The following is a 19,714-nucleotide window of genomic DNA, read 5'->3' as shown; positions in this document are numbered from 1 at the left end:
TAATTGTTTTTGTGACATCTTTGACTTTTTTTTTCTTTTTTTTTTTGTTTTGTTTTTTACTAAATTAAGAAATTAAGGTATTACACTATTGAATGCTTCAACTTGGCTAGTGAAGAAGGCGAAAGTTGGGCGAGAGTCTAGGCTAACTTATTGCTTACTGCCATGACATGGTTGAAGCATAATTCAAGCACGGACAAGGAACAAGGCAAGCTGCTAAAGTCATTCCTCCTTTCCTAATCGTTAAGTTCATTGATTATTTGGCGCTTCATTATTGCTCTTAGTGTCTAGACGTGATGTCAAAGTATGTAACATCTTGGATAAATGAATTTCGAGTTTGTATGAATGTTAAATTCAATTATATATGGGAATACCACAAGTTTTTCTTTTATCTACTTCGACGAGATACAAAAAAAAGCTATTCAAAGATATTCAATATAATTTTCTTGCACCATCTCAATGTAGTATCCTCTTCACGAATTTCTTTAAAGATAAGTAAATCCTTTTTGATATGCTAAAATAAAGTGAATCATTTAAATGCATTTTTGTTTTATTTTATAAGATAATATTTACTCTTTCGAAGTCTTCAACGACGACATCTGATGTATCATTATCTTGAATAATTGTATGCATAGCTATCGACTAAAATGACATCTTGACAATTAATCTTGAATGTTCCAACAAATTAACTTCGATTCTCAATCGTGGTATGAAAATGGATTGTGCTTAGAGATGTCAATGAGCTGAAACTTGAGGTTCGGTTTCGGCTAGAGTAAAAAATGGTTTGAACTTTTTTTGGCTCGAGCTAAGCCGAGTTTAGCTTTTGTTTGACAAAAAAATTTAGGTTCAATCCAAACTTTTGGCTCGGACCTTATCGAGCCAAGCCGAGATGGCTCGCAATTTTTTTTATTCACAATTTTTTTTAAATGAAAAAAATTACATACAATTAAGTAGCTGATTGTGTAGCTGTGCAGCTACAAGCTGCATGCTACACATAGCTATATTTATTTATTTTAAAATTAAGTTCGTCACGGGGTGAAAATGGCTTGTGACACAAGCCATCGGGTGTGGCCCTAGTCGGTGAGCCAAATGACACCCCTAATCATGCTATTAACATGCTATAAAACTAAGAGAATAATATAAGAGAATTGAGATAGTCAAAAATGAATTATATTTTGTTGAGAATCAATGTCCTATATTTATAGGATATAATTATGATTGTAAGATTACAATAATCATTCAATAAATTATTATTTAACTTCCAATAAATTTATTATTTTGATTATTTATTTCAAGTAAAAACCTTTTTGTAACATTAATGAGTAAGTATTGGAAACTGTTACTGTTTGTCTTTTTTCCTTTCACAGTATCAAACGTGTAAAAATAATTGAGAAATCAATACAATGGCACCAAAAAGTGTCACCGCTATCACTGGCGGACACGGAACTTCTGCGATTTTTTGTTTTTTATTTTTTGGAAAACGTTATATTTGATATCGATTGAAAACTAAATTTTAATATAAATCAAAGTTGAAAATTAATTTTAATAACATTTTTCACGGAATTCTTAACTTTTTAACTTATATCAAAATTTACTGCAAATATGATTTTAATCCCCATCAAACAAGACAAAATCATAGTAATTTTGAATTTTTTTTTTTCATTTCTCTCTCTCTCTCTCTCTCTCTCTTACCTTTTACCAAAATCTCTATACTTTTAATTTTTTAAAATTTGTCTATAATATTTTTATAAATTATCACCCCTAATACAAATTTTCACTTTTCAATTAATTAGAACATAAATTTACATTTTCTCCTATTCTATTTGTGTAAATAGAATGTGTCTGAAATGAATATATTCAATTTAACTTATATTTAATAAGTTGTGCTTATTTGATTGATTATTAGTATTGAATATTTGTTATATGTTTTTCCTTTAAATTACTTGAATTGATTGTTTGTATCAAATATATTATAAATTATTTAAAATAAATATGCATTTTCTTGTGATGGGCATAATATTAGTTAAATGACTGTTCGAAATCAAATGGATAAAAATGATGAGCAAAATATTAATAAAAAATATATTTTAGATGTAAATCTATATTTTTCCGAGTCAAGTATATATCATTAAGAAATCTAGAACAAAGCATTCGATTTGTACAGAGTTTGATTGTACCTCCAATTCAAAATGTCAGCATCCTCCCCTAACGATTATGTATGTACTGCTGCCCCCGGGGTATAGCTCAATGGTGCAAAGGATAGGAGTGATATTATCTCATGCCTTGCTGACAGTTTCAATGTGGGAGTTCGATTTCTGAGACATGAAGTTGGACTCCTTATAAGCTGATTTGTTTATAAATACTTCTCAAACATAATGTAAGAGACCATCCCCGAGAAAATTGAAAATAATTAAAGAGAAATTTAAAAAGATCTCCAGGAAGTTCAGATTTTCATGGATACTGGCAAAATTTATCTCCTTCACTAGCAGAATTTACGAAAACTGTTTTTTTATAATATGAAGTTTATTAAGGAAAAGAAGAAAAGCTAAATATTTCTCATAAGTCATAACCCATATTGACTTGCCAGTCGTCGAGTCGGTTACCAGACAAATCCCAGATTAATTGAAAAAACAAAGCAAAGTACATAAGAATTCGCAAATTAGGATTAACGTCGATTGTGTTGTAGGAAATGACAGATTTTCAGAGATGTCAGTAAGTTGTCCCTTTCGATTTGGAAAAAGAAATACCTAAATTGTCTGTTATTAAAAAAAAGTTAAACCTTAATCTTAAAGGTCCCCCACCACTCCTATCCTGAAATATCGCGAGGGAGGTAAATCGCAGGTTATGCCTCCAAGGGTACAGGATGGAAAGCTGCTTGTACACTTGCGCTTATGCAAGAGCCAAATCCATATTTCAGGATTCGAACCCTTGACGCAGCAGTCTCAAGCAAAGTTGGATTTCTCCACCCTCCTCTTTTACCACTTGGAGATGTGCCCTGGGGGCAAAAAGAAATACCTAAATTGTCGGTTATTAAAGAGTACATTCCGTGGTATACATATTTTTTTGAAGTACTTTGTGTGTTTATAAAATTGTGAAAGCAAAAAAAAAAATAATAATAATAAATCATTTTAAATCGAAGAATAGTGTGTTACCTTGTGACATAATGGCCCTGTTCGAGCCTCATTATTTTTTCATTAAAATAAAAAATATGATCGTTATCTATCACATCAAGTCACTATATTTGACTTTTTATCTTTTATACGAGACCAATAACGACTATATTTTTCATTCTTATTTTTACAATAATGTGGCTCAAACGAGGGCAATATAAATAATAATATCAAATATGATGTACACATAGCAAGATTGTTGTCGGTATAGCCATTAAAAAAAATGGGATTTTACCAAATGTATAGGAGAAATGTAAAGGGGATTTTATAGGTGTGCGGATTTTTTTATTTATTTATTTTCCTTTGGTTCCAATATCCAATGAAAATTAGCCAAGCAAATTTCTATATATTTTCCTGTCAAATTCACTTGTACACGTAACATTGTTCTATAAATGAGAAGAAAATTGAAGAACAAACAGTTTTTCTACACACAAAAATTTTTGTTGACAATTTTGTCAACATTTCATGATGTGATATGAATAACACTTTTTCAAATTAATGATCAAAATTTTTTTAAACATCACGAATGCCAATCAGTATGTACAGAATGAATATACAATTAACTTAGTTCCAAGAACAAATCCTCGAAGAACTCAAAGGTGTTTGATTTCATCAGGTATTGCCTTGTTTGGGTTTTGAATAGTGAGAAGCTTCATAAAATAGTGCAGTGGGCAACCTCTCTCTGTGACTCTGTGTATGTCTGAATCAGTACAGTGACATGTGAGATTTCAGGTTTTTGCTTTTGCGTCATGAATCAGTTTTTCGTAGTTTCCGTACAGTTCCGACACTGCACCTGTCAGCATTTATTTATAAAGTTATCCGACACGTCAAACTGACAATTATTTAAGGAAAATTCCAGAATTACGGCAAGGGTCCTTAACCTATTTTTAATAGAGCAAGTAAGCCTTCACCTACAATTTGTAATAATTGAATTTTAGCACTTGAATTTCTAAGGAAGACTTGCAGTCTATTTGGATGTTAAAATAGCATAAAATATGACTAATAATTAAAAAAAGAATATGGTTAGCACTGAATTTTAGTTAAAAATAAATAGAAGAGAAAAAATGGAAGCTCCCTACCTCTAATACTTATGATCTTAATATCCAATTAGATACAAACTGTTCATTCTTAATTGCTATAATTTAAAGAGTGACGATTTTCTCGCTCTATTTCAAGTAAGTTGAAATTCTAGAGGTAATTTTCTCGTATTTTATGACATGATTGGCCAAAATGCTAATTCAAACTTGAAATAATGTGTTGAAAAAGTCTAATTACAATGTTGGATAAACCATTGTTTGAGCCTCATTCTTTTGAAAAATATATTTTTCAATAGTGTTTTGACATCATTTCAATCACACATTTTTCAATAAAATAATATTACATGTAAATTTAAAACTTTTTCTTATCTTTAACCACTCATTTTTTATCAATATATTATTCAAAAATTCATTCTTCCCCAAAAATGGGGCTCAAACAAGGGCCAAATTGTACAATTGCTTTATCCATTCTCAAATTGAATCCTATTTAATAGGTGAAATGACTCTTCCCTTTTTAAATATGAGATGATAGTTATTTTTCTAATTGCGCATTCTTTTCACCATTTTCGAAATGTTTTTGGCTAAAATCTTAAAATTGCTGTAAATGTGATATAAAATGATGTGACAAGGGATTGGCGTTATATTTTTGGATGTAGTTGGGATTTTTTGCCTTTAAATGTTACTAAAATCGACAAGAAGAAGACAGCAAGACAAAATAGACCAAGCATCCGTGACATTTGACTATTCTTAAAATTGAATTAACGGTTGTAACATGGAAAATTTATGTTACTTTGTAAAAAAATAAAAAAAAAAAGGAGAGAAAAAAAAATTCAAAAACAAAAACTTCTTGTTATTTGTTCTTAAGCAAGTTTAGCTTGGGAATGAAGAGTGTATAGGACTAGAGGAAAATTTATGCATCCTAAAAGAATAAGTCCCTGTTTGATGTGGTTAAAAGTTAGATTTTTGATTAATTTTTACAAGAAAAATGATTAAATATGTTATTATTATATGTATACTTAAAGTTAAATTTTTATTTAAATCAGGAGCTAAATAAATTATGTAAAATGAGGTATTTTGGATTTTATTTATGAGCACGTATGCCGAGTAACGATAGGCGGTATCATTTCAATCAGATCAATATGTTTGTTCCTTTCCTTCCTATTTTTCAAGATTTTTTTTCCTAACAAAATTAAGAAAATAGTACTGATTCTGAACACAACTTACAATACACGCATGCTCACACATATACATGCAAAAATACAAAGTCACACGTACATGTGCAATGCAATGTTACGTCGGAAGGAAGAAATGAAGATTGTTTAGCCTTTTAATAGATGATTTTTTAGAAGAGATTTTATGAAAAATGATTTTTTTAGGGAGTAAATGTTAAAAAGTAGAAAAAAGTTATGTGAAAATGACTCTTTGGAGGATTTGTAATTGAAAATGAGTGGGAAAAAGTAAATTTAAAATAATCAATTTCAAACGATGACCTAATTATAAGAAGGATTTTTTTTTAAACATATTAAGTAATCTTGAAAAAAAATGAGAAAGAAACATGGGACATGGGACATTTTTATTCATTTTTAATGAGGGATAAATAAAATTAACAAGGAACAACAGATATTTTCCAATCCTAGTAATCCAATATTAGTTGAAATTGTAAGTATATAAATCCTCCATCCTTCAACAATCATGGTGTTGAGTCCAAATTGTAATTCACAATAAGTCAAAATCAAGTCCTAGTTGAAATGTATTAGGAGTTTATAGAATTTTAATCAAAGTCAAAATAGTTAAGGATTGGTAGTATTAGTATTGGTTTTGAAAAAGTTCAAGATATCAAAGATGTCCAAAAATATCACATATGATCAACGAAATGCAATTAAAAGTCTAAAGGGTGTCAAAAAGTCATACAAGTTATGTTCTAAATTCTTAGTAGCAACTTGCAACGTATTTTTTATATGGAAAACATTATAATTTGGAGAATACTATTTCTAGGAATTATAGTTTATTGAGTTAGCTTTTCAACTCATTTTGAATTATCTTATTCAGATATCGGGAGATAAAGTTATGATAAAAATACTGAAGATTGCTCAGATGCCGCTAATCAATCGTTGGCCTAGCGCTCGAGCGATGGGTCGACGTTCAGAATTCTGTTTGTTTCAAACACCAATTTTTCAATTACTTTTCATCCCAAACACTTTTTCGTATATATATCATTCCTTAAGAATGTTCAAAAGTTTGTTGAATCATAATTATTCCATAAAGATCATTCCTTTGAAGATCCAAATCACTTTCATTAAGATTCAATCACCATATTATTTGATTCATAAATTCATCCAAACATAGATTTGATGAAAGAGCTATAAATTTTCATATTAAACCACAGATCAAAACTCACAAGATTGTTGATCAAACATCAAACATACTTTCCCCAATTAGCCTTCAAAGTTACTGGATTTTCGGAAAAAAAAAAAACGTTAGGAGTTCTGGAGTTGTGGAACGAGGTTCCATTGGAAGAACGAGGAATTCTTCATTTAATCCTCAAAGATAAATCGATACCAGGGATAGTGAGATTTTATAGAAGCACAAATTCAGGAGGACTAAGGTAAGGTACCATGAGGTGGGATTTGGCGTCCGGAGCACACAATCCAAGAGAGCTAAAGTATAAACCAAGAGTGGGATTTGTTTTGAAGGAGCACTCCTCTAGTACGATCAAGGGAGATGATAGGAATTGAAGTTAGAAGTTTTATGAGGTAGATGGGTCTGGTCCATACTGTAAGTTTGCTTCGATTTATAGTGGATCACTGGATTTCCCGGTGATCATCTTTGGTTTTTTTATTGCTTTAATTATTGATTCTGGCTTTCAAACTATAAGATAATTGAACTTGATTGATTAATCACCTAGAAACAATTAAAAGTGACTCATTTTTAATTGGTAGTTTTAATTCCGCGTTATTCACCTATTCACCTCTCTAGATGATTTTAGAGTTGAACTAGTAAAAATAAGATAAAAAAAATCTTGTCCATAATACTATTATTACGATTATGAAAATGCAAATTTAAAGTTTTTTTAATTAAGATGGTCAATGACTCGATCAACATAACAGAAAAATTTAAGCAAACTATCGCAATCAGTTGACTGTACACGAACTCAAGAACTATAGCAATCCACAAGACAACCTGCATCAAAATATTCAAGACAAAGAAAAAAAGGAGTTGAAAATATTTAAATATTATCATGCAATTACAACCCGCAAATAGAAATTAAGTAGAACTTCAATCTCCTAAGTCAGCCATTAATAACACTTTCAGCTGCTTAATACTGTCCTAAATTGTTCAGAAACAGTTAACTGAGAATAAATTATTTCTATCCTTTGTTGAGTTTCAGGGCATAATTCTCCCATGTGTTACCTGCATCTCCCATGAAGTACCTAAAGCAGAAATCATTCATTCCATTATCATTTGATCTTGATGTATGATCGGCATCTCGTTCATTGCATATGGATTCATTGTTGTTCTGATAATAAGAGCAGCCTTTTGGATTCTCCCTTCTTTTGTTGTTACACTCAAGTAGATAATTATTGACGCTATCCCACTTTTCTTTGCACGTCAAACCACTCCTGTCGTGTCCAAAACATGCCATTTTTGTGGCAATTTCCTCCCAAATGACATCTTCAGAAACTCTACGTTGTTGAAACCTTTCTTCCATACCAGCCCTCAACTGGAATAGTCTTGTAATCTCACGATCAGGCCAAATATGGTCTCCTTTGACAGTATCATTGTTTGGGTTTGCGCTTAGGCTTTGAATTTCTGCAGCTACCATTAATTCTTTTCCGTTCAATTTTTGCAAAGCCTCCATTAGTGAAGCATCCCTTCCTTCAATCCATGCTCTTTCATTAGCCCAGAACTTTTGCTCCCTTTCTATTCTTTCTGCATCTTGTTTTCTCCATTCTCTCTCTCTCAAAATCCTTTCTTGTTCCTTATGCTCAATTGTAATCATCATTTTCTCCATCCAGGCTTCTTGTTTATCCATCATTTTCCTCATTTGTGCATCAATGAAGTCTCTTATCTTTGCTTTCCAGCACCTCTTACCTCTACTCTTCTTCCTCTTGTTAGTCAAATTGTCGTCTATTCCTTCATGGAGATCACTATCATCTGATGAGGTAGTATCAAAATCAGAAGAATTAGAGAGACTAAGGCTGTAGTCTGAAATCCTTGGAGCTGGATAGGTTTCATGATTAGGCACTGCATTAGGCGTTTTGTACCCGAAACTGCTTCCGACAACATGAGTTTCTAAGGCTACGACACCATTGTTGGTTTCACCATAGAGGGCTTCAAGCTGGCGAAAGAATCTATAGTGCTTGCCATCTTGTCTTCCGGCCTTGCCTTCTTTTGTTTTCTTGTAATACTTGTACAAATTCTCAAACTTCTCCCTGTTGAGGAGGGGGGGGGGGGGGGTTGTCAGTCATTGATACTGATCTTTGCTAAGCATGGGAATCAGCAGTTTATGCAAACCTATTTGGAATATGATTGTCGCATAGAGCTGTTTTTCACATATTTTCTAGATAGCAAAACCGGTGAACTGTAGCTCAAAAAGCCAAAACAAAATGGCCATCGATGCAACCACGAAATAGTAAAAATCGTCCTGAAAATAAGTGGGTTTTCAAAAGTAAAAAAGAAATTCAGAATGAAATGTAGAAAGGGAACTGAACTTGAACTGTGCTGTTGTTCTCTACACTAAAGACTAAAATTAGTAAAGAAATAAAAAGATTGCTTAGTTCCAAAAACTACTGAGCTGGGCAGTGAGGTTTCAAAACCAGCAACACCCCCACCGCCTTATCCTCTAAAAATAGAAATGGAAACAAGAACCCCAAGTAAGTATATCGCAAGGTGTCTTAAGGATTGTGATTTATGACTGGGTGTGTGTTAAATCTAGAATATGAAGAATCTTGCTAAAATTAGAAAGATTTTAGGGAGTTCCCTCCATTTGTTCTAGTGTAGTTTTGTGCTTTCTCTTGGATCAATTGTCTAAGAGTATAAGTATGAGAAACTTATTTACTATCCCTCAAAAACCTAGAGAGTGGTTTTTGATGAATTAGAAACTAGGTTAATTAAAGAATACCTTGAGACCTCATCCCACAAAGGACCTTTCTGATTTGCCTCCTTGAACTTAGGATCAAGCCTCGATCTGACCTCAAGAAGAGTAAGTGTCTCCTGCCTTGGCCACCTCCCAGTGCCCATATCACCCCCACTGCCGCAGTTCAGTCCGGCAGCCTCCATATCAAACCCTCCAACACCAGCGCCTATGCTAGACGCACCACCAGTACTAGCAGATTTACTTAAATTAAGACTAGCACTAGGTGTAGAATCAGAAAGAAACTCCTGGTGAAGCCCACGTGGTACCATCAGCATCTCGTAATGTTGCGCCGGTGTGAAACCCGAGTGGCCAGATAACAAGTCTGGCGGCTGAGAGATGGGTGGGAATAAGGCCCTGCCATTGATGCACTGCCTTAGATCGCCCATTTCATATTGATCTTCCATTTTCACACACTCACACACAGAAGCACACAGAGAGAGAGAGAGAGAGAGAGAGAGAAGAGGGCTGTTAATGAGATGACCTGGGGTATTGGTGGGGTTGGGGGAGACAATGGTGAAAGGAGCGGCAGACCCGGATCGTGCCTTTACAGTAAAAGGGTTTTGAATTTATGCAAAGGGCGATGGACCCATCTCTCTGTTTCTTCTGCTGCACTGTGAACCATACTCATATACGTATAGAATACATGTACTGTACTCACAGTATAGAGGGTAAGGAGAATGTGTAAGAAAAAGGAGAAATAAACGAAAACAATTCTTTCTTTTGCTTCAACAGTGCTTGGGATCATTGGCCTTTTGATTCTCTCACTCTAAAAGTTTCCACTGTCTCCAATGGAGAGTAGAGAGAGGCTCTCTCACACACAAACGAACACGCAAAGAGAGAAGAATTAACAAGGAGCTGATACTGTCTTAATTCCTTGTTAATGCCACTGACTCTCTTCTGCCAAAAATTTATCAGAGCCATGCATTTTGCCATGATATATTTTTAATTCTCAAAATTACTGACTAAAATATTCCTTTTGTTCCTCTACAGCAAACAGTAGCCATGTAATTACTGTTTTTAATCTTCTAAAAAAAATTATCCAAATTTTGATCCTTCTCCTAATTTCTAAGAAAAGGAGGGGCTCGAGGAAACCAACTTATTATGTGCAGGGAACTCAATCTATGATTTAATTTTATTTTTAGTGAATTCCAATCCGTTAGTCATGTTAATGTTGGAATACTTACATCAATTTCTTTCAATTTTCATCAAATCCATTTTAAAAATTTAACTATCATATCGACTGGTTTGTTCAAGTCTAATGATTAAGTTAATTTACTTTCCGGAGGACTAGTCGATAAAATACTAATAATTATAAGTCAAGTTTAATACTTAAAGTGAACCGCAAGATACTCTTTATAAATTGTTGGTCGATATTTGCTCTATGTGGCAATGACTTGTCTCGTCAAAATGTTTATTTTGAATATTTAACTGAATAATTTTTACATTTAGATTTGTATTGATTACCAATTATCATATTCTTATACTCAGTTGAGTTTTGATTTCTTTATAATATATTTGGCAAGTTTGGTTTTAAGTAAAGCTTCTAGTCCTTGATTGTCACTTATTTAAATTATAAACATAGTCGCTCAAACTTATCTTTATACACACTTGCATTTCTTGGGATTTATAAGTATCACGTTTTCATCACTTATTTATATCTATTTATAATTTAAACACATTATAATCCATTCCAAACAAGTTATCTTGGGTTGGAAAGCTTTCGAACTTTTATAATTGAGCAGTTGACCACTCTTATTCTGTATTTGACATTGAGGTCATCTTGGAGCTTGATAATAATTCAATTTAATTGATCTCGAGCTTATTAGTAAGTTTAACATTAGCTTCGGTTGGCCTTAGTTGGTGAATATTCTTAACTCTTTTTATTTATTAAAATAACAATGTAAAAGTATTATGATAATAAAAAATATAACAATGACCAGTCCAATTATGTTTAATATTCCCTAAATTGGCAAATTTTCTTTTAAACCACACACCTCTCTTTAGTTTGATAATTTGTAATAATTTGAAAATCTCAAGATATGTATAGCTTGTCCATTGCTTCTTTTTTGTTTAGCCGCCTCCTTTATTGCTAGCTTTTCTATTGCTACTCATAGCAAGATTTCATTAACAATTTCATTGAGGTGAGTTCCATTAGTTAATCTCCTTGTAGGTCAAAAGAAACTTGTTGACCAGTGATCAACTCATTAGGTATTCTTCCAATGTAGTCACAAAAGCAGGACACTTTATCGGGTTGGATTCACACTTGGTCCGATTGATTGATCTTGAATTAAATGTTAAGTCTGGACATAAAGTCGGTTGATTCGAATATGTCACTGTCTGAAACCAAAAATTACACTTTAAATTGTTTCATAAATGAAACCATTGGAGTCCATATAATTACTGGAGTTGACAATTCAGAATTTTTCTAAAGAAAATCTTGAGCTAACAATACAAATTATATTTTCAATACCTTTGTAATTCCCTACAAATATTGCATCACTTAACATCCCATATCTTGATGGACCTTGCAAACTTACTACTTGTTAAGCCATGTCATTCGATCATTGTGAGTAAATAATTAAAAATTATAAAAATGACAAATTATATTGTAGAGCTGGATATTCACGATTCTAGTCAAGAACCAAAAACCGTTTGGAACATGATCAGTTCTTGGTTCCAAAGTTGTAATAATAGACGTGCATTGAGTTTCTAGAATGAATTTCCAAGGGAAAGAAAGCAAGCTTGGTCATCATAAGTCGGGTACCATTTTAGGGCCAAAAAACAAAAAGTAGTCACAAACCTAAATATATAATTGAAGAATCCAGACTACTACTTATTTCTCATGATAGCTAGCTGGACCAGCTTTTCACTTTCGTCTTTTTCATGAATAAGACACTTGTGAATAGAAAGGAACCCATCCTCCCTCTGCTAAAAGTATTTATATACAATTACTGTCCTCATTAAACACGACTTCAGTACATTAAATTAATTTCTGTATAGCGAAGCATAGCCTTTAATTTCTTCCTTATGATCAATAGTTGTCTTTCTTCATGCTTTATCCTTACACACAAGAGAAAAGAGTCATGGTCTACGCTGATCAGGTGCTACTGCTGCCTGCACCTCTGTCTCTGTCCCTTAATCGAAATCACGTGTAAATACTTACAGCTTCCAATTTTTTGTTCAGCAAATAACAAGTATTTATGTCCTTTTTCAACATAATTATGGTTTAATAATATAAGGCCCACACACCGTAGACAAATCGAATTCAAAATTGTCTTTTATTTTAAAGCATAATTTGTATTCATGTACTTCATATTCATCGGGGGTTGGTTTCTACAAATATAGCCATTCCTACCCCGTTAGGTCAGTTCCACGGCCCTGTTATCCACAAATATTTGATTATACAATTAAAAGCTAAGATGAAATATAATTATAGCTCATGTTTGGTGGGAATTAAAATTAGATTTTTAGTAAATTTTGATAAAATTGATAAAATGTGTAGTTGAAAAGTTGGATGTTCTATAAAATGTGTAGTTAAAATTAATTTTTAACTTTGAATTAAATTAATTTCGACCGAATAGAGTCTAAATATATTACTCGATATGATACATTGATATATCTACTGCGTGACAATGACATGCATGCAGATAATCAACCCTGTATGGCTTGTTAACCCATCAAATATAGCATGCAAAATTTGCTAATTCCAAAACAATTTTAGGGAGCATGCTATCGTTGAAAATTTAAATAGATACGGGATGAAGTTTTTCCAAATTAATAGCAAAGGGAATGAACATATGATGAAAAGTCCCCCCAACTTTTTTGAATTCAAACTCTTTTGTTTTGATTCATGTTCTCATAAGGTAGCTAATAAAACTTCAAAATGGCATTTTCTTTTGATCTAATTTTTTTTCTCTCCTTATCATTCAGAAAAGACAGAAAATTCAGGATTACAAACATTAAAATCCTGCTTCAAACTGAAATTCAACCCTTAGAGGCTTGTCTAAAAGCTTAACTTGTACCAAAGGCCAATCTAGCTGTGCACATTAGGGTTAATATGATGTGATAAACTAAAAAATAGAACCATATTTGTCACAATAAATTTGAAAAAACATTCACATTCTTCACCGCGCTAAATTTTATCAAATTATTCAATTTACGGAGAATAATTATGCGCGATTATTGAACTTATTTCTAAATAAACACTTCCCACTTACCTCAATCAAGCTCATTAGTGAATTGACCAGAAGAAATCAATGGCTTTCGTTATTCTTATTTATTTTATTTAATTCAATATTTTTCCTTTTTCGCCGTGAAGGAAATTTCTTGCAAGTAGGGTTTTATTGTGTTAGGCCCAGGGAATTTATTGTATGGATCGAAGTACTTAACCACTTATCAAAACAGCAGAAAATTAAAGAAATCAGAACACGATATGTTTTGCCCTAAAAGGGCCTGAATGTTCAATCTTGCGACCTAATCACCCGTTGAGTATCTGTCATAAGATATAGCTTTAAATCCACTAACAATAACCAAGAAATTGTTACAGAATATACGAAGAAATGATGAGTTTTTTCGACTTCTTTCTTGCCCCTTTACAACCCGTAATCATACAACTCTCAATCTCATACGACTATACTAAACAATCAACCTTACAAAGAAAAGAGATTGAACTCACAAAGATTGATCATGGATTCGCCAATGAAAAATCCTAACTATCACTCAAAGAAAGGAAAAGAGACGATGAGACTGAAATCGAACCATCTGTAATAAGAAAGGCCAGAACCAAGTTAAATATCTATTCAAAACAATGGTCACAATCTAGGGGTTAGCAATCAGCTAGGTGGATGGCTGATCCTCAACCATTAAAAGAGGCAAAAAGCATGTAACCCATAAACATGTTTTCTTTCAAGTTGGCATTAACCTGGAATTAAGAAAAACATCCCAATTCAGCATTTAGCCCAAAAAGACCACGTAAAGAGTGAGGCAGCCCAAAAATCATTAATAATCTCCACCTTCCTGAACTATTTCTTGGCCTTTACTAATGGATCTATTCATCTACATCAGACGACTTCACTTGCTCTAAATACCTATAAAAAGAAAAAAAAATTTAGTTAGTTTACATCCTTTAAAGATAATACTTGAAGTTCTTATTATCATTGCCTCACATAATATTAAGAATCTTCAAGCAATTTCTAAATTTATTCAAAGGTAACATCTTTGTCCCCAAATCTAAAAGGTTTAATTTTGTAGGAATTTTGACCAAACTAATCAAACATTTTTCTGCCATATTTCTCACAAAATGAAATTTTATATCTATATGTTTAGTTCTATCATAGTACACATAATTTCTACTCAAATGAATGACACTTTGATTATCAGTGTATATCCTAACATAATCATTTACAAAATCAATTTCATTTAACAAGCCTCTCAATCAGATACTCTCTTTTACAGCATCACATGCGGTTATATATTCAGCTTCGGTAGAGGGCAAGGCAATTAACTTTTGTGACTGTCAATCCCAACTAATACACCCATCACATAAAGTAAAAATATAAGCAGATGTGGATCTCCTTTTATCTAAGTCACCAGCAAAGTCAAAATCAATGTAACCTTTCAATTTCACCCATTTTTTGCTTCTTTTAAACATTAAACCTAGATTAGAAGAACCTTTTAAATATCTTAACATCCATTTTATGGCTAGCTAGTCAGTTTTACCTAGATTGACCATAGACCTACTAAGAATACTAATGCCATGTGCTAGGTTAGGTTTAGTACAGACCATGAGATACATAATTGAACCTACGACCTTGGCTTAATGAATTATTTCCATTCTCCTGAATTCATCATCTATTTTTGGTGGGTTTTCATCAAATGGTTTTAAATGATTTGCAATAGGTAAAGTAATGGGTTTACACTCAAGCATAGAATTTTTTTTTAAGTATTTTCTTCATATATGAGCCTTGTTTCAACATCAATATGCAATTATTCCTATCTCTTTCTGTTTCCATCCCAAGAATCCTTTTAGCTTGCCCCAAATTACTCATTTCAAATTTAGATTTTAATTTTAACTTAATGATATCAATTTCAAATCTATCATGGCAAGCAAGCAATATATCATCAACATATAATAACAAATAAATGGATTTAGGCCCCCCCCCCTTCCCCCCCGAACTTTCATAGAAGAAACATGAATCATAGTTTATTTTTACAAAATCCAATATCTGCGCGTAGGAATTAAATTTCATGTACCATTGCCTAAGAGCTTGTTTTAGCCCATAAAGAGATTTTTCAACAGGCAGACCTTATCAATTTTTGACTATACTTCAAACTACAAGGGTTGATTCATATATATAATCTCATCAAGATCACCATTTAAAAAAGCTATTTTAACATCAAGTTGATTCAGTTCCCAGTTAAAATGGGCAATAAGGGCTAACAACATTCTGATTAAAGTATACTTGGCTACAGGAGAAAATATTTCATTAGAGTCCACCCATTCTCTTTGTGTAAAGCCCTTAGCCACTAATCTTGCTTTATATCTTTTATTTTCTAAATTAGTGTCTCTTTGTTAAATTTTGAAAATCCACTTGCAATCTACTATGTTATGATCCTTAGGTCTATCAACCAGAGTCCAGTTCCATTTTTAATGAGAGAGTCCATTTCTTCATTCATGGCCCCTTTCCAAAACTTAGAATTAGCACATTTAATGGCTTCATCAAAGGTAGTAGGTTCATAATTTAATGAGTTAAGAGCAGAAAATAAAGTAACAAATTCTTCACTGTTAAATTTGGTAAAAGGTTTTATATTTCTCCTCTCTCTATCCCTAGTTAATTAATAATCAACAAGGGTAGGATTAAAAAATCATTTTCATTTTCAGATTCATCTTGTTCATGATTTATTTCAGATTAAGTAGCCTCAACCTCAATTAAATCATCTTGATTAACAGCATTTTCAATTTGATTTTCTAGGATGATTTCCCTTATAGGTGCAAATTTAGGAACTTTAACATTTGATGACTCATTACAAGGCATGTCATTTTCATTGAAGATGATATTCCTACTAACAATCACTTTGACATTTGACCCACTATTTGTAACCTTTAGTTTCTTTTCCATAGCACAGAAAAACACATTTTAAGGACCCAGGTTTAAGTTTGCCTTCACTTTGATGTGAATAGGCAACGCAGCCAAAAATTTTGAGTTTATTGTAATAGTGTGTTTTTTCATACCGCGGTTTTTCAGAGACTTGAAAATCAATAGCACTGGATGGACTTCTATTTATGAGATAAATACCTGTTTTTAGGACTTCACCACAGAAAAACTTAGGAAGACTAGAACTGTATAACATGCATCTTACCTTTTCCAGTATGTTCCTGTTCATTCTCTCAGTAACACCATTTTGCTGAGGAGTGTATATTACAGTGTTGTGTCTTAAAATACCAGATTCTTTACAAAATGAATCAAATTCATAATTGCAGAACTCAAGTCCATTATTAGTCCTTAAAGCTTTGATTTTCTTGTTTGTATGATTTTCAATCATAAGTTTCTATTGCTTGAAGGTTTGAAAAGTATCAGACTTTTGTTTTAAAACAAATGTCCATATTTTCCTTGAAAAATCATCTACAAGAAGTAGGTAGAATCTAAATCCACTTAAGGTATTACTAATGTTGGACCCCACAGGTCAGTATGTAGATATTCCAAAATGGAAGTGGATTTATGGATTCCAGTTTTAAAAGGTAACCTTATCTGTTTTTCAATTATACAATTTCCACAAAAATCCAATCCAACAATGTCAACATTTTCAAAGCATCTAAGCATTTTTAAAATAATTAGTCTCTTTTCTCAAATTAAAAACTTATTAGGGTCAGAGTTTAAGGCTGCAAATCAATGACTTGCTATAGGTTCAGCAAAAACAGTATATATACCATTTATTTTAGGAGTGGAAATCACACTTTTGTTTCCTTGTTGGAGTCTTAAAAGGAATTTGTGAATCATGCTACTGTATTTATCATCAAGTTCTCCCAAGGATATAAGATTTCTTTTAAAATCAGGTACATATCTAGTATTCTCAAGTTCAAGAATATAGTTATTATCTAACTTTAGTTTAATCTTGCCAATTCCCTTTGTTTGACAACCCATGTCATTCCCCATTTGATTTTGTCCTCCATTTAGGTCAACAAGTTCAAAAAAAAATTCTTTTATGGGAACATGTGAAAGCAATAACCATAATCAAGGACCCACTCTTTTGAGTCTCTTCTGGTGGTACTCACAAGAACCATACCTTGGATATCAAGTTTATCCTCCGAGGCCACAACTGCTGAACCATTATAATTGCTCCTCTATTTCATGTCAGAGATTTTCTTGAAGTAATCTTTTATTACATGTCCTATTTTTCCACAATAATAACATTTTCTAATATGGTTCTTAGCTTTCACATAATTCTTGTTCTTTTCTTTAGATTTGAGGTTTTGAGATTTCCATCTCTTGTGAGAATTGAAATTGTGTAGGTTTTGTTTCTTATTTTGATTCCATTTCTCTTTTATGTGCAATCCTTCACCAAACTTGAGTCTTTTGGCTCAACCTTTAATTCAAGTTCTTTGTTCCTCAAGGCTGAGGCCATTTTATCAATTGTAAGATCTTGACCCCCATATTTTAATGCATTTCTGATGTCTATATTTATCATTTAGAGAATTCAATAAAGCAACAACTTGTTGATCATTAGAAAGTTTCTTATCACAATTTGTTTCTTATCACAATTTGTTTAGTCTTGAATCAATTTTGTGAATCCGTCAAGATTTTCTTCTAAGTTCGATGAGGGATCAAATCTAAAGTTATAAAATTGCCTTAGGAGATAACATTTGTTTGACACGGTTTTAGTTAGATACAAAGTTTCTAACATAGTCCATAGAGCCTCAACAAAGGTAGTTTCACATACTTTCCTAATTACATTATTAGATAAATGTAAAAAAATTGAATTCCATGCAATATATAAATCTTGTCTACTATAGGCACTAGTTTCCGCAACCCAATTTCCATCAAGGGCAGCAGTACATCTTTATTGTAATAATAGAGCCCTTATTTTCTAGAGCGAGATATTGAAGTTTCCAACGCCATTCCATACTCAATTTCAAATTTATGTGCAATAGACATGGTGACAAATATAAGCACAAAGTAACTATTATACAACACACGGAGTATGATGATTCAGGCAGTTCATTGAATTGATAAAAAATATGAATAGCTAAATAAAGCAGGATATAGTAATTATGCCTACTTATTATGAAATTCACAAAATCAAATTATGTTGCAATTCAAGTAGTAAATTGTTAGTTTGAAAAGGTTTAAGGAGTGGTAACCTTTGGTTTCCCTACTCCCTCAGATCCTCACTGGAGATCTTGGACAAAGGAAAGCAATGAGGGATCACTTATCATAATAACCAATTCCAAACTTGATTGAATTAGCACATTAAATAGGGAGTTTTAGAAAATACCAGAGTCTGAAACTTTAATGTTTCCAAATGAGGGAAGTAGTAGGAAAATACTAGAATTGGACCAAGATTTGCAATACAAGTGCAAAAATTCAACGAGTCACCAAGACTCGGTACGAACTCAGCAAGAATCGCGTCAAAACTCAATACGAGTTAAAGAACCATCAGAATACAAAAATGAGTCAGTATCTCGAATCACCAAGACTCAGTACAAAAAACAAATTAAACAGAGTCAATAGCAAGTTATGAGGAAAACAAATTTGTCTCACAAAATATATACGAACTTCAACAAGATCCCAACACTAATATTGAGTGAAAAGAATTTTCCAATAATAAATTGCTTTGATACCACTTGTTAGGCTCAGATATGATTTATTGTATGGATTGAACTACTTAACCACTCGTCAAAATAACAGAAAATTAAAGAAATCGGAACACAAGATATGTTTCCTCCCTAAAAGGGCCCAGATATTCAGTCTTGCAACCTAATCACCAGTTGAGCATCTAACATGAGATATAGCTCTAGATCCACTAACAATAATCTAGAAATCGTTACAGAATGTATGAAGAAATCATGAGTTTCTTTGATTTCTTGCTTGCCTCTTTACAACCAGTAATCACACAGCTTTCAATTTCATATGATTGTACTATACAATCAACCTTACAAAGAAAAGAGATTGAACTCACAAATATTGATTATAGATTCATCAATGAAAAACCCTAACTATCACTCAGAGAAAGGTAAAGAGACAAAGAGATTGAAATCGAGCCATTTGGAATAACTAGGACCAAGTTAAATATCTGTTCAAGACAATGGTCACAATCTAGGGGTTAGTATTCAGCAACGTGGACGGTTGATCCTCAACCCTTAAAAGAGGCAAAAG

The 19,714-nt window shown here is 32.4% G+C and overlaps 1 protein-coding gene across 1 annotated transcript in view; it reads right to left on the bottom strand.

The window, feature by feature from the left end:
- Positions 1 to 9,882, bottom strand: part of LOC111384083 (trihelix transcription factor PTL-like) — a 12,007-nt gene extending 2,125 nt beyond the window's left edge. The window contains exon 1 of the mRNA XM_023008306.1: positions 9,327 to 9,882. Coding sequence (XP_022864074.1) covers positions 9,327 to 9,745 — 419 coding nt within the window. The 5' untranslated portion in view covers positions 9,746 to 9,882. The remainder of the gene's footprint in view (positions 1 to 9,326) is intronic.
- Positions 9,883 to 19,714: the final 9,832 nt, after the last annotated feature.

This window comes from Olea europaea, unplaced genomic scaffold, assembly GCF_002742605.1.
Source record: "Olea europaea var. sylvestris unplaced genomic scaffold, O_europaea_v1 scaffold2837, whole genome shotgun sequence".
NCBI classification, from domain to species: Eukaryota; Viridiplantae; Streptophyta; class Magnoliopsida; order Lamiales; family Oleaceae; genus Olea; species Olea europaea.
The sequence above is the reverse complement of the archived record's forward strand: the minus strand, read 5'-3'. Positions and strand labels throughout refer to the sequence as shown.